This window comes from Scylla paramamosain, chromosome 36 (assembly GCF_035594125.1).
Source record: "Scylla paramamosain isolate STU-SP2022 chromosome 36, ASM3559412v1, whole genome shotgun sequence".
Lineage (NCBI taxonomy): Eukaryota > Metazoa > Arthropoda > Malacostraca > Decapoda > Portunidae > Scylla > Scylla paramamosain.
Genome location: NC_087186.1, coordinates 15064408 through 15088012, shown reverse-complemented (window position 1 = coordinate 15088012; position 23605 = coordinate 15064408). Strand labels below are relative to the sequence as shown.

The 23605-nt window shown below is 38.9% G+C and overlaps 3 protein-coding genes across 11 annotated transcripts in view; 1 reads left to right on the top strand and 2 right to left on the bottom strand.

Moving 5' to 3' along the window:
* The window catches only part of LOC135091083 (protein transport protein Sec16A-like), a 44001-nt gene extending 41138 nt beyond the window's left edge, over nt 1-2863 (bottom strand). For 2 of the 8 annotated variants that reach the window (XM_063988454.1, XM_063988455.1), the window contains exons 1-2: nt 2685-2797; nt 16-129 (exon numbers count right to left, since the gene is read on the bottom strand). In XM_063988454.1, coding sequence (XP_063844524.1) covers nt 16-129; nt 2685-2690 — 120 coding nt within the window. In that variant the 5' untranslated portion in view covers nt 2691-2797. Of the gene's footprint in view, nt 1-15; nt 130-2684 lie in introns of all 8 variants that reach the window. The other 6 variants (XM_063988449.1, XM_063988456.1, XM_063988453.1 and 3 more) reach the window with 4 other exon arrangements.
* A 5423-nt stretch (nt 2864-8286) lies between these two features.
* Nucleotides 8287-16510, bottom strand: LOC135091081 (zinc transporter 6-like). Its single transcript, XM_063988446.1, has 10 exons — nt 16333-16510; nt 15668-15720; nt 15394-15571; nt 15067-15109; nt 14618-14800; nt 13980-14123; nt 13278-13397; nt 12831-12933; nt 12230-12496; nt 8287-11737 (listed from the first exon to the last, which is right to left on the bottom strand). Exons 1-10 carry the CDS (start codon nt 16400-16402, stop codon nt 11159-11161), a joined length of 1740 nt encoding a protein of 579 aa, XP_063844516.1. The 5' UTR covers nt 16403-16510; the 3' UTR covers nt 8287-11158.
* Nucleotides 16511-18314: 1804 nt separating this feature from the next.
* Nucleotides 18315-23605, top strand: part of LOC135091082 (polypeptide N-acetylgalactosaminyltransferase 2-like) — a 65252-nt gene continuing 59961 nt past the window's right edge. Inside the window, exon 1 of one of the 2 annotated variants that reach the window (XM_063988447.1) lies at nt 18315-18480. In XM_063988447.1, the coding sequence (XP_063844517.1) occupies nt 18391-18480 (90 nt within the window). In that variant the 5' untranslated portion in view covers nt 18315-18390. The remainder of the gene's footprint in view (nt 18481-23605) is intronic. The other variant, XM_063988448.1, reaches the window with a different exon arrangement.

Below are 23605 nucleotides of genomic sequence, written 5' to 3'. Positions count from 1 at the left end.
GAGGGACAGAATTACCTGGTTGAGTCTGCTGCTCATCTGACCATAGTTACGCTGTGAGAGGGGCAAGGGGCCACCTCCAACCTTGTGGCCAACCGGCAAATGACCTCGTCTCCGCTGCATCTGGGCGACCTGGGATAGGTACAGCACAGGTCAGTATGATAACAGTAACCCCAAAATCTTAGTGTGCAGTAATAAGGTCAGGTCACAACAGGTCACAGCAGGTTTCATAATCTTACTGTCTGTGCAGCACATAACAGTTAAGAGGGACCAAAATTCACTTCACTACTGGGGACCATCTTGGCATGCTGCTGTTAGTGGCTTGCAAGGAGATCAGTCAGTCATAACAGCCTCACACAGCTCACTCAGCCCACTTTCAGATAATTTTCTCAGGTGTTTTTGTGATGCTCCAATTAGAGGCAAGATGACAATTGCTATGATTGTTGTTTGAATTATTTGTATTTTTTTAGGACAGTTTTAAAGCATCAATAGAAGAATAACAAAATGTTACAGTACGCTAACATCACACATGACAGCAAGATTGAGACCACATTAAACTCAGCTACCCAAGCTATCTTTGTAGTAGAGGTTGTAATAGATTAGATTACTGCAGTTTTAAAACCTGTTAGGTTATTTATTTTAATTTATTTATTTTTTTTATGTACGAGGGGTGCCGGCCAAGGGAAACAAAAATTAGAAGAATAAAAAGTCCCGCTGAGATACCGGTCCCCTAAAAAAATCGGAAGTGATTGTCAAAAATTGAAAGATAAGTGTCTTGGAACCTTCCTCTTGAAAGAGTTCAAGTCATACAAACAAGGGAATACAGAACCAGGCAAGGAGTCCCAGAGTTTACCAGAAAAGGGAATGAATGACTGAGAATACTGGTGAACTCTTACAGTAGAGAGGTAGACAGAACAGGGGTGAGACAGAGTGCTGTGCAGCAAGGCCACGGGAAGATGGGAGGCATGCAGTTAACAAGATCAGAAGAGCAGTTAGTATGAAAATAGTTCAAGAAGACAGCAAAATGAGGTAACCTAACCTAAACCTAAACTATCTTTACTGATCCCCAAAGAAGCTGGGATGGCTAATCTTCATATGGTCCACAAATACATTCTATGCCCTCACACTGGTCCTGCACACTCAGCAAAAAAATTGAGACAAGTTATGAATATCACACACACTTTGAAAACTGCCTACACGAGCACTCTACCAGTACACCACATAAACACCAATACTGATTAAGGCCCTGAAAGTATCCTGATATGAGATAAGGAGTAACAACACTTGAGGCTAAGATGCACAAGGCTCAGATTTGGGGATATCACTTGCTTCCCCACTATCACCATTAAGGCCAGTATGACATGAGGTTTTGATGACAGCAAGAGTGAAAGTGCCCCCAGCATACAGTTTACTAAAGTGTTCTGTGACTTCCTATAAATCAAAGCCAGTGTTCGTCTGTTGCAAGCCCACAGTGACATGCTATACTGAGAGAGTCATACCTGAATTTCTGTAACTGATTAATACAGCTTCAATTAAAATCAAACAAAGAGAATGAGAAATAGACATCTTTTAGTTTAGGTAGAGTGAAAATAATAGCAGAATCACTGCTTTAAATATAAAAACCTACCTTAAACACAGAATAAAATCATAATTTAAGTTAAAATAAAAAAAAAACGAATCATAACCTCAAATAAAAATGGCCATGCAAGACCTGGGCAAACATAAACGTATAAACGCCCTTCAGCTTTCGGTAAAAATGGCCAAACACAACAACTGCCAAAAAATAAAGGAAGGGAAACTGAAAACTACAACATAATGACCTGAAGTAAAAATGACAAAAATAACGATGATCTAGAGTAAACAAGAACACAGCCATTGCATCCCCACAACTTAAGAACGCTGAACAAGATGACGACCCTACTAAAAAGTGTCACAGCCTAAACTGAAAAAAGTCAAACAGGACTCAGAGTGACAGAGGCCAAACAAAAACACAACCTTTCCATCACAAAACTTAAGAACAATGAACAAGATGACAACCTTGACAAAACACCGCCAAAAACTGTCACAGCCTTATTTGAAAACAGGCAAACATGAGCACAGGTGAAAATAATAAAAATAACAGTCTAAACATCATACAACAAACAGTTAAAACATAACCACATGCTATTTGAGGAATCATCAACTTTTTTGACATTTGACCCCATATGACCTAAACTAGAGGCCAACTTACCTAACACTATTGACCTAACCTAACTTGCATCACCACAGACAAGCACAGAAAGCAACACGTAACTTAAAACACACAAAAAAAAACGAAAAATAAAGACGAGATGGGAAGAAAACAGAAAGATAAACACGTAACTTATTTCAAATAACCAATATATCTTATACCACTAACCAAACCTAACCCAACGTGCATTACCAGACTAACTAATTAAACACAAAAAGGAAAAACGAAATGACAAGACGGAAAAATACACCACACACTTCCTTCTTACCACAACACAGGGCTTTCTTCACACGGATGTTACCACTCACAGACACCTTCCTGGACCCCTACCCGCGCTCCTTGACCGGTAATTCGTGAAGAGAAAGCCATGTCCCTAAAACAGCTGACATCTCTACAACTTCGTCTGCTACTAACAACACAAAACCTTCTGGAATCCCGCAATTTCCTCGTCTATTACCTCCATTTCCAGGCTATTAGCTATATCCAGGGAGGCAGGGATCAATGGGGGTGCTGGTGTGATGGAGGGAGCGTTAAGGGGTGGCGTGGAACAGGTGTAAACTCACTTAATATAGAGGCAGGTAGCGGCCCGCCATCACCAAGACCCAGCTGGACGTGGACTTCCCGCGTTTCAATCCCTGCAAATGCTTTCCCTTCCTCTTAATTCTTATTTATTTATATTCAACTTATTCTACATTAATTTCATGTGTTTATTTTTCATTATTATTATTTACAGTTTTCGTCTTATTTCTCCTAATTCAATGCTCGTTTGTTGATTTTTCTCTCCAAGTCCCTTTCCTTTCCATTATTCTACATGTGATTTTGTTTTTTATTCTTATTTCCAGGGTCTTTTAATGTTTGTTCATAATTACTGTTTTATTTTCCTCAGTTTATATTTATTCATAGTTGCTTTTGCTCATCATTTCTAGGTTTCTATCAAGTCACTTCAGGTTGAGGTTTCGGACACGTTGGTCAAAGTTGGGAGAAACAACTTTCATCTTGGTTCTTTTCTATTTTTATCTTGCAACGTGAACAAAAATGTAAATTGCAGCAATAATAAAGAAAGTAATATTTCAAAAACTTAAAAGTATGCTCGCACATAAGTGTAGCGCAGTCTTATATGATAGGATTAACGGGACTTAGAAGCCGATAAGAGTGATAAATATTTTGATGAAGGTATTTGGAATCATAATGAATGAGAAAATACAGAGGTGGACAGAAGGAATACTCGGAGAAGAACAAAATTTATCCAGAAAAGGAAGAAGTGGAATGGAAAATATATCTCATCAAGGAATTGATTGACAGTTATAAGAGGAACAAAAGACGCTCTCGGCTTTCTGGACATAGAAAAGCTTACGACTCAGTTAATCGAGATAAATTGATAAAATTCCTAGAACATACAGGTGCAAGCAATAAAATAATAAATATAATTAAATCAATGTATTCAGACAATATGAAATTCATACTGGGGAATGTGGAGACAGTGAATGGAAAACGACACAGGACACAAGGCTGCATGATGTCACCAGCAATTTCTAACATATACATAAAGGAACTGCTTACAAGAATCAGAAAGGCAAATGTAGGAGTTGCAGTAGGGAGCGAAAAATTGGGTTGTCTCGCATATATGTTGATGTGGTGCTCATGGCAGAAAAAAAAATGACAGACTTAAAATGGTATAAAAACAGAGATAATGAGAAAAAAAGGTATCAAGGTGACTGGGCAGGTAAATTACTGTTTAAGGCAAAAAATTGAAAGTTAGAATGAAATAATAAGATCAAAGGACATTAAGTTAATCAGGGAGGAAAAAGAAACACTGGGACATTTCATTATATAGTGTGACACATACAGGGCACAAAAAAATAAAGTTAGTCAAGTGGCAGGAATTATAGGCTGAGGGGAATGGAAAAAGAGGAAAGGAGAAGACATAAATTAGAACAGTGCCAACAGAGACCAATAGAGAAATAGTGAGTCGCATGAAAACATTTCTAACCAGCTGTTGGACAATAAGAGATAATTCTCCAGGAGGATAGAGAAAGACGAAGAAGAGAGACCTAAGAAGAGATTCAGAGCTTAATAAGTTCAAAGAAGAGGAAGAAAAAAGAAAAAAAAACAAGAAGAAGAAGAAGAAGAAGAAGGAATGTGAACAACAGACTCAGCAAGGACTGAAGAGACTCAGAGGTGTAATGTCTCGAAGTGCTTAAGTGCTGAGTTGATGCCCGAGCCAGTGTTCCTTTGGATATATTAATATGAGTCTACCTAATTTTGTCCAAAAGAGGTAAAGATTTGATAATCATGTATACTGAAGGAAACATCGAGATGCTTCAAGTCAAACAGGCATTTTAATTACTTCACATTAGGTTACACAACAGATGAGGCATTGTACAGTGAAAACACCGCCAGGACAAGATCAGATTTGCCGCTTCAATTATTGGTATGTGAATACTTAGACAGTTATAATTATAATGGTTTATGATTTAGTCTTACATGTTCAAACTTTATTACATTTTACTCATTTTACTTTCTATTAGTATATCATAATATGAGAGAAGTTGGAGCATGTTATTGGAAGCAGAAAGACAACTTTGTGGATTGGTGGGTGGGTGTGTTGTAGGCGGCTGCGCGCAGGCAGAGGGTGTCACAGGGTGAGCACCGAGCGGACCTCAACAGGGATAGTATGAGAAGCTCGCTTGTGGGCTACTGCCGTATCTAACATAGATTTTTCGCTGAACAAGACGGTGACACGGACCATGGCTGCCTGTGTGTGCTGGTGCAGGCTCTATGGTTCCCGAGAGGTGCCTGGGAGCGCCGGGAGTTGCTCATGAGAGCCAGCAAGGCTCATAATATATTGGTAAGTGACCTACCCACTACTTGTCCAGTTTACACAATTTTTCCCTAGATACCATCCTGTAGTAGGTGATAACTTTGATAATGATGTGTTTTTATAATAGCTGTATCACGCGCAACAACGAAACAGAAGGGTTAGGTTACGTTACTGTACGTGTTTTAGGTCGTTTTTCCTAGTTTTGTATTATTTAAGACTCATTTTCCATATTTTTCTTGTTAGGAATACATTTATGATTCAATATTCCTCGGTCTTACAAACATTCCTAACTTCCAGGACAAAATACCCATCAATTAACCACAAATGGAAATTAAAAACCACCAAAATTCAGCTTAACAAAATTTTCAGCAGAGGTAGATGCTGGCTTTCCCTATATATCCGCCATTATTTGCTACATCTCTTACTTATTATAAGCCAATCCTGTTACCAAATGGAGATCCCTAACTGTGCTTTCATGTCCGCTGGCCAGATATAACGGCTATTGCCTAGTTTCGGTGTAATGAAGGCTTATGTGAGGCAGAATGGCTGGCTGCCTTCTCTACCAGGACCGCCGCCATCATGAATATTCGTGTTGGAACTTGCCGATATTCGAATTTATTTATTATTTTCCTAACTGTTTTATTTTGGCTTTAAAGTAAGTTTTTATGGTTTCAAAAAATATTTCGTTGTTTTTTAAGTGTGTTTCGTATCTCTTTTCAGTTAAAGATATTGATTTTGCTGGTGTTTTGCACGTAAATTAAGCTCGTTTTCCTGGTGCATTTTTCATACCCTGTCAAGTTATTTTTTTTATTTCAGCTTCTAATCTAAATTTTATTGGTTCTAAAATTTGTTCATGATTTTTAAAGTCTTTTTTTATTATATTAAGATAAATATGTGGCCTTTGAAATTATTTATAGGGCTTTTAAAAGTATGTTTTTTTAACGTTTTATTAATATCGAATTCTTTTCTTTCAGCTTATAACTAGCTTTTAATTATTTGAAATAATAATTCAGATTTTTTAATGTGTTTTGCATTCCTGCTTAGTCAGATTTGTGGGCTTGATAGTTGTTTTTAACCTTTTCAAAGTTCCAACATTTTTTCATACCTTTCTTTTGAAATTTCTTTATTATTAATGTGGCTTCGTATGTTCTGATATTTTATATATTAGTTAAAGTATATGCCAAGTCGGAAAATGTAAAGCAATCAAGTGTAGGTGTAGTATTTCAAAATGCGATTTTCAAAATGAAATATTATCGTACGTAACGGACCGTGTGACGTCATCAAGCCGACACCGTACACCCTCCCAGTCCCTCTTCGTCAATATTTAGCGTAATTTGCAGTGTTTTCCATTTGTAAGGAACACACCACTGGGCTGATTTGTGCATAGATAAGTGGCAGTTGGTGGATAAGTGTGTGTATTGAGTGTATTCATGTGGAGGAGAGGAAGTGGGGGAGCTGGGGCATGTGGGGTGAGGAGCCAGCCTACTGCATCTGACCCCCCCTGGCCTGTCACTGCTCCTGCCTGACTGTTTGTTGTTGTTGTTGCTGTGTGTGTGTGTGTGTGTGTGTGTGTGTGTGTGTGTGTGTGTGTGTGGGAAATAGGCACGTATGATTCACACAGGGACTGTCATGTGTAGGCCTGATGTCTACCTGCACCAACCCTTGTGTTTTGATGTTCTTTAACACTTCACTACAAGACTTGCCACCTTCTACAGCAGCACAACTTTTTCCTACCACACCAACAAATCATTTACTGACCAAATATTCACTGACTGCCTCTCCCATACCAAAAAAACGAAAAACACCCAAAAAAACGCGCCTACTATTGCTTCCACCACCTCTAACATACTTGCATTGTACCACAGCACCCCTGCATCACACACTGGTGATGGTGTGTGCTGCCCGGCTCGTCAGACTGTGCAATGCAAGGGATACTGGTGTGTGCCCCTTGTTGTTTTGTTTGCATTTATTGTCTTTTCTCTTCATATAGTAGTATTGGGATGTTTTTTTGTGTGTTCTGAATGTCTATTTCAGTTATCAATGTGTGTGTGTGTGTGTGTGTGTGTGTTTCACCTACAGTCATCTGCTGGTCACTCAGCCAGTCGTTCCCCCACAGAAAGAGCTCAGAGCTGATAGTGATTGATCTTCAGGTAGAACTGAGACCACTGACACTCCACACACCGGGACAGCGAGGTTACAACACCTCGGGTTACATCCCGTACCTACTTGCTGCAAGGTGAACAGGGGCTACACATCAGAGGCTCGCCCATTTGCCTCACTGTGCCAGGGATTTGAACCCAGGCCTTCTTTGTTGTGAGCTGAGCGTGCTAACCACTACACTACGTGGTGTGTGTGTGTGTGTGTGTTTATGTCTGTGTGTGTGTGTGTGTGTATTTTTGTATATTATCTGTATGTGTGTGTGCATGTACCTGTGTCTTTGTGTGTGTGTGTGTGTGTGCATACTAATCTACATGCATCTGTGTGTGTGTGTGTTTTTTTTTTCTAACCTAACCTAAGCTAACTTTTCCCACCCACACACGCAGAGGAAGTTTTAATTGTTGTGTTTCAGGGCACCAGGTGTTATTGAAGGATGTCCTTGCTAGCATAGGATTTCAATAATAAAATATTTTGTTGACACATCATCTGTCTTATTGAATACCCAAAGCCCAACACACACACATACTCTCTCTCTCTACTCTCTACTCTCTCTCCCCCCTGTCTCTCTGATGTTCTTACTGACTCCCAGTGTTTCTCAGTTTTGCTCTACCCAAATTAATGTTCTTTCTGTCCCACACCCATACTCTTCACCTGGTATAGAGTGTAGCTACTGGCTTGGTGTCTCTGTATTCTAAATATGTAGTGCCTTGTGGCTTCTAGCTTGGCACAGGCCTCTTTTGGAATGTAGAGATGAACCCTAAGATCTTTATTAGCATGGCATTGGTTTAGTTTCGCATGAGTCCAAATTCTTACCATCCTGACTTAATTTTGAGTATTATCTCCAAGTTTCACACACTGATTATGAGAACGGGTAGGGGCTGAGCAGGTGGGGCAGGTTGTGGGTTCAGTCCTCGGGGATTTAACCAGTTACAGGAACACAACAGCCCTCATCAGCCAGGAGGCGACACACTCGTGAACACACGGAGCAGGGATGGTAGAGGCTTTACCATAGAGAACATACCTGCAGTTTTCTTCTCTTATCACTTGTTCTCTTAGTGTCAAAGGAACTCAGATAACAGAGTATTAGTTGTCAATATATTTTCTGTCCAAGGATACCAATATATTACCTAGGTACAGATTCTATAAATCTTCACATAAAAATTTGACAAAAGTTTCTTCTCTCATTACATACATAACCTGGAGGCAGAGGTCAGCATGGTTCCAATGCACTGAGATCATGTATGTAAGTCAAACTCTTCTTAACTTTGCTAATTATATAATTCTCTGTTCTAGATGACTCAATATACAAAAATAATTATTACAGCCTTACGACAGAGTGTACAGTACAGTCTGTATAACAAATCATTACACTTTCAAAATCTTACTTTAATACACTTTTAAACTTAAATTACTAACAGAAGCACACATACCTTATTTTCAACCTCATGTCTTATGAAATATGATCATACACATAACAAAAAGAGGCATTTTACACAAAGAAACACATACTGTGCAGGGCTGACTCCTTAACTCAATGTCATGAGATGCTGGAAGATGGGAGAAGGAGCAGGAGAGGGAAGTGTGTTCAAGCAGGTAAATGACATGACTGCTGTGTTAAGGAGAATGAAGGGGAAGAGCTGTGTTTAGGAGGGAAGGTAAACACAGAAACATGCAGTGTATTCAGTCACATTGATGAGATGAGCCTAAAGGAATGGAAAAAGCTTACTTAAGAGAGATCAGTGGAGGGCATACAAAGGCTGTTGTTAATTACAAAATAAATAGATGGACATCGTTATGGTAGGAGGCTGTAGAGGATGGTTACAAAATGGTGAAATAACAACAAAACATCTAGTACTAAGTGGACAGGTGAGTCAAGGTATTGCATGGTGGTAAGGCTACATGTGAGAGGTAGTGCGGTGTTGGGATGACACAGGGAGAGGTTACTTCAGCTTGGAACAATTAAAACATACAATAAATGCTGAGAAATACAAGTGACACATGGAACAGCAACTGTGTTATTACATGATTATAAGGAAGAACTGATGTTATAAATAATAGTTATTGAGATTAGATTATAGACATTATAGATGCTTCAATAACCTATTATATCATCACATCACTTCTACAGCTGGACAGTTCCATAATATGAGAAGCAGGCGATGCTAAAGGCCTTGATTCTCTTCAAAGTGACAGGCACAGGAATAGCCCCAGGTAAATACAGGTTGACTCGACTCCTAAGCCTCACCTCCTTCCTTGCACTGACTCAAGGTAAGCAGTGTAATGGCCCTCATGGGAGCATCATACAAACAGAAACTGATCTAAAGGGTTGTTATGAGAGGGAATCACCAGGAAACAAGCCCCAGATAGACCAGTTCTGACAGCAGAACTCCGGGACATTATCATCCTGACCAAGATTATCAACGCTTTTCCTTGTATGTTTTGAGGTGTATGGTCTATGTTAGGGGATGAAAGCACTGCATCATTGTGTGCTTGAGGAGATGGAGGTGGTGGTGTTTACCAAGCGAACATTTTCTCCCTAGACAGCATTTAATTGATGTGTAACTCAAACATTTCAACATCTTCTGTAGACTTCTTTCAAGAAATGTTGCAAAAGTTAATGGGGTGTTTCAAGGGTGTTTCCATGGTTCTATTTATAGGTTAATAAAAATTCTGCATCATGAATGGGAAAAACACTTATGAAAACCCAAGTTAAAATCTCCGTGGCCTTTAAAAGTCTAAATGAAAGAAAAAACATTTAAAATATAGATGTAAGAATTGTATGAGAAAGTAGCTTATTCTATGGAGTTATGGTACTGAGTGAATGTGGGCCAATCTCACCAGCTAGGTTAGTCTAATCTGGCACCCATTCCTTGGAACTCCCTCAAGTAATCACAAAAGAAATTCCATTTGTTTCTCTTCTCACACTCCACACTTACGTACTCCATTCTCCTCATCCTCTCACTCCACACATCCACAGCAACCATTCCTCCTTTGTACATGTCCTCCTTTTCATCTCACTGCCTCCTGTCCTCTCCACACAACCAAACTATATGAAGGTGTTGTGTTTGATCAGTTCAACCATTAAACTATTCATTTCTTCACCTTTAGTTGCAGCAGTGCTTCCATGCACACTTTCACTGCCTTCACGTTCCATCCTAGGTGACAACATTGTATTCAAAGTCACTCCAGTACACTGTCTCCCTAACACTGGAAACATTAAACAGTACAAACTTGTGTAGGAAGAATTAAATTGTCAAGTTGTTAATTTTCACAATAACTAATGTGACTACATACAAAACAAGCACACAAGAATATATACATATGTAACATTTGTATGTATGTGTATCATATGATCTGTATGATCTTATTTCATGAATTTCTGAGTGGATGACTAAAATCACAATTGGCGACAAGACTGTACGTCTCCCCAGTATATCTTAAATAAAGCACTTTCACAATGTCAATGTAACTCTAAGCAACAGTATGTGGATCCTTCCATGGTGAGATAGAAAGCATACTGTTTAGGAGATGTGTTTGAGACACAACCTCAAAAACAGAACTAGCACCAGCAAGTCTCATCCCCCTCTCACACTTAAGATTATGCAAAAATATTGAACAGTGACAAAGAGACAAGGCAAATGCCGTCCCTTCCCCTGTCTGTCTGACAGACACCTCTTCGTGTGTGTAAATCTATCTTACCAAAGTTTGTTATTAGAAAAATATAAGTTAACTTTCTCTCACTGACACACACACACACACACACACACCTGCAAACACTACCATGAAGCAAATGCCAGCTGCCTATTATAGCATTTACCATACACTACATGATGCTGATGGAGAATGAACAGGTATATTTGTTCAGGCAATAAATAAGAGAGCAATCGCAGGCCCTCGACATAACTTCTAATCTCATTAGTCTTAGTGGGGTGTGACTAACCCTCTACTTAACATTATCTTGGAACATGATGGGAGCTATTGCAATTACTGACAGGTGTTCCTGCAACATTCTGCAAAATTCCTGACCTGGCAGAGAAATCCACATTGACATAGTGTGGAGAAGGCTTGGGTGAGTGGCCTTCTCTGGGAATGTGCGGCTCCTTCCCAACCATCCATGTCTGGGGCTTGACGGCAGACTCCCTGGGGACTCCCCTGCTCCACCCACCAGAGATTCTGTGCATGTGAGACTCTGAAGGTTCCTGAGGTGCAACATTCTCATTCACTTGACTGTAGCCACTGTGACTGCAGCTAGATCTGTCTTCCATGAAGGCTCTGTTGACATCAGTGAAGGGTGTCCTTGAGGAGCCTTCCACCTGGGGCGAGGGGGTGTGGTAGGGCTGTGGTCGTGGGGGCAGGAATGGGGAGGGTGTTAGGGGCAAGTTGACAGCAGTGGGCTTGAGAGGACTGTACACTTGGGGATAGGTGACATTGACATAGTGAGGGGAGTGTGAGGGCGAGGTGGCAAGGGCACGGGCTGAGTCGTTCAGGAGCTGCAGAGTGGTGGCGCTGCGTGTCCAGTCATCCTTGAAGACCTGAGGGGATGAAAAGTTTGAAACTGTGTCATGGTGCTGCAGTGAGGTCATGAGGGGGGTCAGTTAGAGTTGAGAGAATGCTAAATCTCCCATCAAGAAATCACCAGGATCACTGAGCCATGCAACCCTAAGAAAGCCTATAAGAAACTCAGACTTATGTCTATACACAAGGATTAGGAATTTGGGCTAAGGCAAGTTTAAAAGTGATGATGTTAACATTATTACCTATAATTTGTAACACTGCTTCAGATACTTTATACAGCACTCAAATTATCTCGTTGTAACATCAGCAAATAAATTATGTTGAAAAATGGTACAAAACTCCCTCATGAAGAGAATAAGAGGTGGAGGAAAGAAAAGTTTTGGAACCATCACTGTGGGTTTTCACAACTCAGATCCTTTACACAGTGCCTCATCAACTCAAAACAGGACATCAGCATAACACAGCTTGACCAATCCAAACACAACACAGGACAGCAGCAGACAACACACCTGCACTGTCAGGAGTGGCACCAGAGGGGACAAGCGCTCCCTCACGTGCGCCAACACCTTCTGCTCATTGGCGTCGCGGCGAATCCTGACATGGAGGCTGCCAGTGAGCATGAACCCACTGGGGTGCCTGTTGGCGGTGGTCCTGTGTGACGGATCCTCCACTCCCAGCGCCCAGAACTTCTCGTGGCGGAACTCAAGGACGCCATCCAGGGTGAGAGCCTCCCGCAAGCACTTGTCCAGCTGGGTGAAGGTGCTTGGTGGTGTGGTCTGGGGAGGGAAATGAGATATGAGACAAGTGAAGATTGTACACTGCTTCACTATGGAACAACAACAGTTATATTGGTCCAGTTAAGATTAAGGTTAAGCTGCTATGGCTCTAGAGCAAACAGACTATGCTCCCTTTCAGCAGAAGAAGAGATTTTTTATTTATTTATTTTTTAAGTTAGAGGAGCACTGGACTAAGGAAAAAATAAAATAGAAAACAAATAAATAAATAAAAATAAAGCCCATTCAGGTGCCAATCCCTAAAGAAAGGTCAAAAAGGATCATCCAAAATTTGAGGATAAGTGTCTTGAAACCCTGTGGATGCCTCGGTACTCACCTGGAGGAGTATGGTGGCTGAGCACAAGCACAGAGGAAACATGGTGGCGATGGTGAGCAGTGCAATGACAAGCGCTGCCACATTGTCAGCCTGCTGGTAGTTGCTGCGGGAACAACACACATTAAACAACATTAACCCTTTGACTGCTATTTGGTACACCTTTCCTTAATTACTAATCACTCTGAGACATCTTTACTTGTTCTACAGCCACCTTCAGTCTTTAAACTAGGTAGAAGTTGCAAAATCTAGTCTCTTTAATCCCTTTCTTGTAGGTGCATATAAAGATATCATGCATTACTTCTGGTGCTGTTAATTATTTTGTATCAGAGTGAAAGGGTTAACTAAGCAGCTGGAGAACCTCACGTCATCTCAACAATTTAGCTTATTCAGCAGTACGTACAGATATTTACATTGTCATTCTCATCATTAACTAAGTACTCCACTCACTATATCTGGAGGATGAGATGGTCTGCCAGAATTGCAAGAAATCCTGTGATTGATATGAGGACCAAGGGATCAACTCTGGGCAGCAGGATCCTTGTCAGAGATGGAATGTAGTTGCAGAGGCTGCGAAGCAAAGCACTGATGTAATGGGTCTGAACTATTCATGAGGTGTCAGGTTAATACAGACAGGAATGTACTCAGAATAATACAGAAAAGACACTTTCTGGTTCCTCTTACAAATATTATAATAGTTATGATAATATGAAGGAAACAGTGATTAAAACAAAAACAGGTTGATTTTAAACAATATGCCAGAATACATTACAAAGTGTTACAAAGAGAGATTTTACTAAGAGCTTCATGTACAAAATAAGAAAATCCCGAAAATCTAGACCGAGCACATACTTATTTACATAATCAAAGACCTGTATCTTAACATCAGGTAATCATGGTTCTTAAGACCTTGTTCCCAAACATTTCTGTGCTTTATCTCAACCACTTTCAACAGGCTCAGTGGAAGTTATGAAGGGTCTTCCTGATTCAAGCAACTTTAACAAGGATTCTGCATCATGAAGAGGAAAATTCACCCATAAGAACCTAATTAACCACTTCTGTAGTCTGAGAAAATTATCGTAATGAGAAGCCACAGCACTTAAGAATAGGAGTCTTAGTTTCAGTATTATAATGTTTTAAAGTATTCCAAACCTGTGGCACATGTCAGCTACATGTTCCTGCAGGAGGGAGGACTGGGAGGCACGCAGGACCTGTGCTAGTGGGGGGTTGCGTGAGAGTGAGGTCATCCCAAGGTGCAGGAAGAGGCCCAATACACCTCCAATACTCAGCATGCCTCTGATGGGACAAGGGAGAGCAATGTCAGAAGTGGATGTCATTCTTCCCCATCTGTCACTCATCCTTCATTCCATACTCAATGTTATGCTCCTTTTCAATTCTTTATGATCATTACTTACAGAATTTTCCTTTTTTCTATAAGAGACCTACCAAATGGACTTAATATCTGTATGGTTAATGCTTCTGTGTCTTAAAATTGATACTGATATTAATGTAACTTCTTGATTATTTATGTGAAGCACATTAAGATCTGCCAACCTGTACAACATCATTATTCTTTAATCATTTAATGTTTACAGCTCAGAAATCTTACAACTGGCACTGATATTGGTGTAACTTTCAAGCAATCTGCTTGAGCTGTATCAGGAAATCGTTTTAATTACTAATTCTTTAGTCTTTGCATCTCAGAACTGGTATTAGAAATTGATTCAAGCTCTTCAATTTCAAGTCCTTGTCTCACTTCCCACAGAGTAACGGTGCAAGCAAACACTCACGTCTGCACCGCCTCGGGCTGGATGAAGCGCTCAATACATTCCTTCACAATGATGACGGCGCCGAGCAACGACAGCATCACCGAGGCAAACACTGCCAACACCTCACAGCGCTGGTACCCAAAGGTGAAGGAGCTTGTCGCCTGCTGTCCCTCCGCCCATACATACACCAGACACGTAATCAAGCTGCAGACAGACAACTGATGGTCACACCCTGGAGCCTTTCATTAAGGCAGGAAGTATCTTCTTGTGTCATTCTGTTACATGAGATTCTGATTCTATTGTATGTTGCCATGCATTAATTCTCAATGAAGAAATCTGGAAACTGTCAACAGGATTGTATGAACAGACAGAGTATGCAATTATGTCAAGGGTCATAGACAGAGATGATGGTACTGATTATGATGATGCTGATAATGAACACTGATGAATTAATTTGCTGGCATACTCACCTTAGAAGGCTGAACCATGACAGGTATGTGTAGGCCATCAGAGCTGTGGAGAGAATTACTGTTACAACTTCTGCAAGAACAGATGAATCTTGATTTATATATTACTTATATTCCTTAAATACTATATGTAAATCAGAAACAACTATACATTTTAAAATTTGTTAGTAATTTTTCAACATCTTTTGTACGTAAGTGAGAATTCTGCATGAGGCCACAAGATAAAATGATCTTATTAGTAATTTTAAAAATTCATAAAACTGATCTAGTGGGTAGATGAAGCTGGTCAGGGTTCATGGGGCTGTGAGTCATGTCATGCAGCACACTGACCCATGCTGCGGGTGGCGTGGCACCAGGACACCAGTAGGAGTGTGGCTGCCAGGTTCACCACCACCAGCACCAGGGTCTGCTGGGCCTCCCGCTGCTGGCACAGCCACCGCACTTCTCGGACAAAGCTCTCAAGCCATGACAGAGTGCCTCCCTTGTCCTTGAATGGCCGAATGAAATACTGGAACAAAAAATGGTGCATCATGACTTGGGAATTACAATATACATCTTATGAGCACATCCAATAATTTATTCCAGCACTGGATTCACAACTTACGTGAGGAATTTCTTCTTGGTCTGGAAAGCTCCCCCGCTGACGCACTCCATTTCCTGGTGAACACAAGAGAATACCAGTCAGTGTGATGGCTGCAGTGGTGGCCAGTGGATTAAAGCGTGTGGTACTTGTAAATCTTAGACCCAGTTATAAACACAAGACAAGAAAAAAGAACAATATGATTTTCATAAAACCAAGACCCATACAGTATGAAGTCAACAGGTCTAAAACCTGCAGCAGAAACTGCATTGGCAGGGAATGTAGTGTATCCGCCAAACTGTGCAGAGAACATCAGATATCTGCAATATGAAACAGACTCCAAACCTGGCGTGTGAACCACCCAGAGGAGACTGTCTGCGTAGCCTCTGGAACTGTGTAGACGCAAAAATGGGCACAAAACTAAAGATTCCACTCCAAATTCTTACTTCAGCCTGCGCCTCACCCAAACTGTGCCACCCATCATGGAGTCAGGCTCACTTACGCTTAAGTTCAGAAATAATTATAATATTCTGGATTTGACCGCAGGAATTAAATACACGATAGTCTGCTTGATAGGAAAGCCTGGGCCACCCCAATAGTCCCCTCCCTCCTCCGTGTACGTGGCAGCGTCCGGGATGGCCCCGCGCACCTGCCCCAGCACGGCACTAACCACCCAATTATGCCCTCACCAATTAAGTAGTCTGACTCCGGGGTGTGCAGGCATGTCTTGTGGTCGTGCAGGGCGCCGGGGGTGGTCATCTCGCGGCCCTGGAAGGATGCTAAGGTGCCATCACACTTTCAGTTTAGCTGGTGGACTGTCTGGAGATGTGACTTCCCAACGGGGCCTCGATTTTTATTTTTTATTCCTCTCTTGGTTGCCTTATGCTCATCATCTTATTCTTTCTTATGTTACTCATTTATGTGCTTGCCTTTATCGTTGCTTTATTGTCAGGATTCGGTGGTTTTATGCCTAGAATTCATATAAAACTGTTCTATTTCTCCCATGTTTACACGGCGCCATCAAGACAGTATTGTGCAGCAGTGTTATTTTCACAGTAAATGAAAAAAAATACTTTCTCTTCAAACTGGATAATGTATAAATGACTCAGTTTTCTTATGGAATTTCAATTATTGTGTTTTCAGTAGATTATCTGTATTTATGAAAGATACTTGGTTACTGCGATGTGTCAATGACCAGGAGACAAAAAATAATGTTATTATCATTTTTCTCCATACAAGCACTTAATTATGACGTATCTCTCTCTCTCTCTCTCTCTCTCTCTCTCTCTCTCTCTCTCTCTCTCTCTCTCTCTCTCTGCATAATTGCATTTTGGTATACACTTTTTTTTTTCTTAGCTGTTTAACTTGTATACTTCAGTAATTAATTTATGATGTGCTAGTGCTTACTGTATACCGGTATTTATTTTTGTTCTTTTGTTCTTCATTCTACTTGTGTTGAAGAGTAATCTTCGTTAGGTTTAGACATGTTCCGTCTATGGTCAAAAGAGGGAGTTACACCTATTAACATATACCTTCATTATTTAGTCATCGCAATAATTCACTAATATGCATGAAATCTCGTCTTAATATTTCTACTTTCTCCCTGTTGTTTTTAGTTAGCTGCCTACTTCTTGGATGTTATTATTAGTGTAAATGATTTGTTGTTATTATGTTTAGTTTCCATACTGTCCCTCAGCCATACTCGCCTTGTTTCCTGTTTCAGTGGATACAAGCGACGGTGGTGGTGGTGGTGGTAGAGGTATGTGTACGTACATTATCTCCCATATTCCATACAAAACTTCGTAATAAGTCTGATAGACTTTCTCCTTCTTCTGGAGTGAAATAATAATCTTGTACGAGGCTAGGAGGTCACAGGTGATGGTGGAAGAAATGTAGATTATCAATTAAAATAAAAGTCATCCCTTACTATTTCTTACTCCACTTAATAACTAGTTTCGCTCTCTTTTATTGCGTAGAATTGCACGATTGGGCGCGGCTGGGAAAGGTAAAAAGAGGTGATGGTGGTGATGGCATTTACTGAAAGTGCCACACATTAACACCATTTTTCATCTCTTTAATATTCCACTTGCAGAATAGTCTCTCTCTCTTTTATAGCGTGGAATATCAATGCTGGGCGAGGCTGGAGAAGGCACTGAAGGAGGTGGTGGTGGTGGTGGTGGTAGTAATGGTGTCAAGAGCGTATGCATTCAATATTTTCACCTCCCTTGCTCCTCCGCGCTGTACTTCTTGACTATTTTCCTCTCTCTTTTTTCTAGAGGGGTATAACAGTACTGGCGAGGTTGAGGAAGGCACTGAAGATGGTGGTAGTGATATTGATGGTGTCGAGTATATATTCAGTAATTCCATCTATAGTTCTATTCCTTACTGTACTTTTTTTATTATTTTTCTCCCTTTTTTTTCTAGAGTGGGATAGCAATGATAGGCTAGGCTGGGGAAGGTAATGCAAGAAAAAATGGTTATAGGTAATGATACTGTCATTACTACTATATTCGTTTTACCATTTCGTACCGTACTTACTATTTTCTCTCCCTTTTTTTTTTTTTTTTTTTTTTTTTTTTTCCCTACCAGATAGCAATGCTGGGCGAGGCTGGGGAAGGCACTGAAGGAGATGGTGGTGGTGGTGGTGGTGGTGGTGCCGAGAGTCGCTAGCAGAAGAGCAGCGCGGAAGACTCGGCGAGGGCCAGTGTCGCTCGTGGCTCAGTGGGGTACGGTCGACGCTCTCTACCATGCGGAGGAATTGCAAACTGTTCATATTCATTTCCTGTGTGTGGACGCTTGGTGTAGTCGTGTACCTTAACACCAGTAAGGATGTCAAGGTCAGTACTCAGGATGTCTCCCTTAGAAACCCCAATTTTTAGGATGCTAAGCCAAGAAAAAGCATTATTTCTAAGACGGCTCTATCTCAGCGGTGCCAGAGATGAGATGTGATGCCAGGAATGGTGCCTCCTACCTTGATGGCACTGCACGGCTTTAGGATAAGGAACTGGTGGGTGTGGGTGCCAGGGATGAGTCCGGCGTGGCACTGTGCAGGGTGGGTTGAGAGTGTCAGTATAAATCAACGTTTTCAATAGACAGGGGGCACTTTTAAAGGCGTGGTGTATTGATTTTGTCCACGCTAGAACGGCGGGCGGCCCTGTGTGTGTGTGTGTGTGTGCGTACGGCGGTGTCATCGGCACACACACACACACATAGTAATTTTTCTTCTATTCTTGATCATCGATTACATAAGACATCTCGCTTACTGACATTTTTCTTTATTATTTTTCCTTTTTTTCAGATTATTGTTTTTTTTTTCTTTCTTTTACAGACACAATGCATATAAATCTATGAAAGAAATACGACTGTTTTTATTTATTTATTTTTTTTTTTTTTTATCATTACGAGCTCGAGGCACTCCTGTAAAGATACAAATTGGTAAACACACACACACACACACACACACACACACACACACACACACACACACGGTAATGACGTAAGATTAACGTAAATGCAAACAGTCATGCATTTTAGACATAATCGAATACACAGATTCTCTCTCTCTCTCTCTCTCTCTCTCTCTCTCTCTCTCTCTCTCTCTCTCTCTCTCTCTCTCTCTCTCTCACGATGCTTGCAAGAAGTGGAGCCTTTCTTCCCGCGATAGGATCTTCACGCTGCGCATCTCTTGAGACTAACTTAGAGAATATTAATAAAAAAAAAAAAAAAAAAAAATTAGTGAAGATTTATATGAAGATACAAGTTAAGCTTTTGCATTTTGTTATTAATGGACTTGTGCTGGTGATTATTGGCTAGGTTTGTGATTTTGTTATTTATTTGTTTATTTGAGTTGTTCCTGTTGTCTTTGTTGTTGTTGTTGTTGTTGTTGTTGCTGCTGCTGCTGCTGTTATTGTTATTGTTGTTGTTGTTGTTGTTGTTGTTGTTGTTGTCATTTCCTTGACTTACTTTCTCTTTTCTTTCTAGCTTATTGCAGTTTATTCTTGTCACCATTTTTATTTTTATTTTTATTTTTATTTTTTCTATTTCACTTTTACTTTTACTATTTATCGTAATTTTCTCTTGTTTAAATGTTCTTTTACTGTATTTATCTATTTATTTCATTTACTTATTAAATATATACCAATTTTTTTTCTTACTTATTTCTTATTATGGGTATTTATTGGGATTCATTTTAGTTATTTTATTTACTTATTTATTTATTCTTTTTTTTCTAAGGTTTAATTTTCTCTTCACTGTAATATCCTTCAGCTGCCGTCCTTCGTGTGTCGAGATTAATACTTTTTGTCTCCGTTCACTTTCCGGTGCTGAGATAAGGCACTGAGGTCGGGCTGCAGTGTTATCAGTGTTATCGGCAAATTGTATTCATTCCAGCTTCTTTCATGATTTTCTTTCTTTTTTCTTTTTTCTTTTTTTTTTTTTAATTAGTTTCGCTGTTATTTCTACCACACTGGGGTTCGTTCAGCCTTTTCAACGGAGGTCGATTGTGTGTGTGTTTACTTTTAGTGTGTCAGTGATGGTTGGTGCATTTCAAAGGTGCTTTCTCATGTCGACGTAACTAAAAATAAGACTTTTTGTTTATTTTTTATTCGTGTGGCTAATGACTCAAATTCTTTTTTTTTATTTTTATTTATTTATTTATTTTTTCTTTCATGGTCGTGTAGTTTAAATTTCTTTGATGTGGATAATTACGACTGCATTTGATTTCATTAACTCCTTTCAGCGTAGCCTGTAAATTTGTACTATGCTTTTAAAACTCGAGTCACTAATTCATCATTATCTCATTTAAAAGAGTTTCAGTAATTTCGGTGTACAAGTTCATTCAGATTCTTTTTAGTTTTTACAAGTGTTTGAATACCTGGAATTGGTTTTATTAAGGTCACTGCAACGTATAAATTATTCCCTTTTCCTTTCATTCGTGAAGTTATTATGATCGTTCTGTTGAAGTGCGAGCGGCCATTTCATTGTATTTTTTTCTTTATTTCCTTTTCAATTCGTATAACTATGATCGCATTTTTTGTATCCTTGAATAATATTTCCTTTTTTTATTTGCTTTTAATCGTGGTAATTTTTTTTTTCTTTTAAGTTAGTCAGCCATTTCAACTTGCAAATTATTTTAGGTTCCTTTTAATTTTTATAACCATGATCACTGCAATGGAGTTTTCTTTTTTTTATTTTCTTTTTTCTTTTTTTCTTTTTTTACTTTTATTGTCTGTAGCCATTACGACCAAGTAAGTTAGTTGAAGCATCTGAGCATACGATCACTTTTTAGCTTCCTTTTAATTTTTATAAGTATGGTCACTACATTGGAGTTCTTAATTTTATCTTTTCTTTATTTTCCTTTTCTGCAATCATTATGAGCAATTTAGTTCTTTTAAGCATCTCTACATACAAACACCTTTTATCCTCCTTTTCATTTTCATAACCACGATCACTGGGAAGATAATGAACCTCACCCAAGATACCACAATTAGTAACTCAGCAGGCAGCACATCAGCTCAGCCATTTCAGCAATTACAGTGATTAACTCCAGCACAGCACAGCACCTCTCAATCCACCACCACCACCACCACCACCACCACCAGCAGGGCGTCACGTAGTTAGCTGATGATACAGTACGTTGGGTATCACTCCTCCTCACCTGCTGACTGTTGTATTTCACTATGTATCGTGCTGCACTAATGAGTCTCTGTTTGGATTAGATGCAGGATTTATGTTAATTATCGATAGTTTATTATTTTGTTTTATTTTACTTTTTTTTATTCATTTATTTATCTATTTATTTTATTTTATTTATTTATTTGTTTTAGTTATGTTCGTTATTGACTCGTTTTGTTATTCTTTTCATTGCAAGATACAAGTGTAGTTTTATTTTATGTTTTTGATATTTATTTTATTTTATTTATTTGTTTATTTAGTTTAGTTTAGTTTTGTGATTTAACTGGTTTTGTTTTATGATAGAAGGGTTAGTAGGTAATCATGTTAGGACGAGAAGTAGCTACATGCCAGTCTTCTTTTACTGTAATTTACTTATTTATTTATTTATTTATTTATTTATTTATTTATTTATTTTATTCATTTACTTAATTCTTCGTTCTTGCAGTTTGACAGGATATATATGTAATGGCGGCAGAATTAGTAATCAAGATATCACAATAAGTTACAAGATCCAAGCTTTTTTTTTTTTTATTTTTTATTAATTATTATCCAGCGTTTTATCAGATTTTTTTTCCTCAGCGTTACTGTTCAATACAATATACGTGTAATGATAGCACTGTTAGCAATCAAGATCAAGACAAGAAGTACGTAACAAGATCTTTAAATTTTTATTCTATTATTACCGACTTTATTTATCTTGCAATTTGATATATAATGATGATAGATTTAATAAGCGGGTCAGGCCAATAAGAAACCAGATCTGTGTTTTATTTAATTCACTATCAACTCAGGATGGGACAAGGAGTAATGAGTTCAAGGTCAAGGGCGACTTAATGAGGAGATAAGACGAAATCGGTTTTCATATGCGACTTAAGATGCCTGGAATGGACGCATCAGTCAGACTATTAGTGCAGCGTCAACAGGAGAGCTTTATAGAGATTAAATGAATGTGTGGATAGGGATTTATGGATGTATATATAAAAGTATGCGTGTTTTTTTTATATTATCATTGTTTTTTTTATTTATTTGCTTATTTTTTGTTTATATACTTGTTTATTTCGTTTTGTTTACCTATTTTTACGTTATTTATTTATTTTTTGTTTGTTTATGACTTTATTTATTTATTTTATTGTAACTTATTTATTTACTTATCTATTTATTTGTTTATTACGTGTTGGTACTTCATTTTACTTATCCAGTTATTTATTTGTTCAGTACGTTATATATTTACCTATTTCTATTCTATTTATTTATTTATTTATCTATCTACATATTCACCTCTAACGGGACTGCCACGTGTAGGCTTAGTGGGTCAGTGTAGCGTCCCTTGTGCCATTACGTGTCCCAAATCGAATAATCCATAATTCAAAAGGTAATGTCGATGCACCTGGCCAGTGTCACAGTGTCTCCGGGAACACGGTGAAAATAACCGGAAGCTTCTTATTGATTACTGATTTATCTTCATGTCTTGTCTTCCTCGTATTTGTATTTCTTGTGATTGTTGTTGTTGTTGTTGTTGTTGTTATTGTTGTTGTTGTTGTTTTAGGTTCGTGTCTTTTTTTTTTTTTTGTATAGGAAGATGAGGCTTGTGTGTGTGTGTGTGTGTGTGTGTGTGTGTGTGTGTGTGTGTGTGTTTCTATGTATTTCTTCCTTCTTTTCGTATTTTTTCTTATATCTAACTTTGTCTTTTCCATTCCTCTTTCCACGTATTCGATTTCACTCAATCTTCTTGCTTTTCTTCTTCTTCTTCTTCCTCGTCTTCTTTTACTAATGCATCTTTTTTTTTTCTCTCTCTCTTTCCTCTGTTCTTCATTCCTTTATTTGTATTTATCTTATTTATTTACTCCCCTTTTTTTCAATATATTTTTTTTTTCGTTTTTTGTTCACCTATTGATTTCTCTTCGTTTATCCTTCCATCTACATTTTTTCTATTTATTATGTATTTTTTTTATCTATTTTCATTTGTGTTTTCCTTTTCTCTTGTTCTCTTTCTTTTTTTTATGCTATTATCTTGTTTCCTCTGTTTTATATTTACATGTTTTATCACGTATTGCAAGTATGTCTGGATATTATGTTTCTCTTCCTCTTCCATCCTCCTCCTCCTCCTCCTCCTCCTCCTCCTCCTCCTCCTCCTCCTCCTCCTCCTCCTCCTCCTCCTCCTCCTCCTATCACGTGCCCCAGACTTTTTTATTTATTTTTCTTATTTATTTTTAGTTACCCAATTGTATGTTTACGTTTTCTTTGGTACCTGTTTTCAAAATCTTACTGGGTTGAAATTTTAATCCGGAG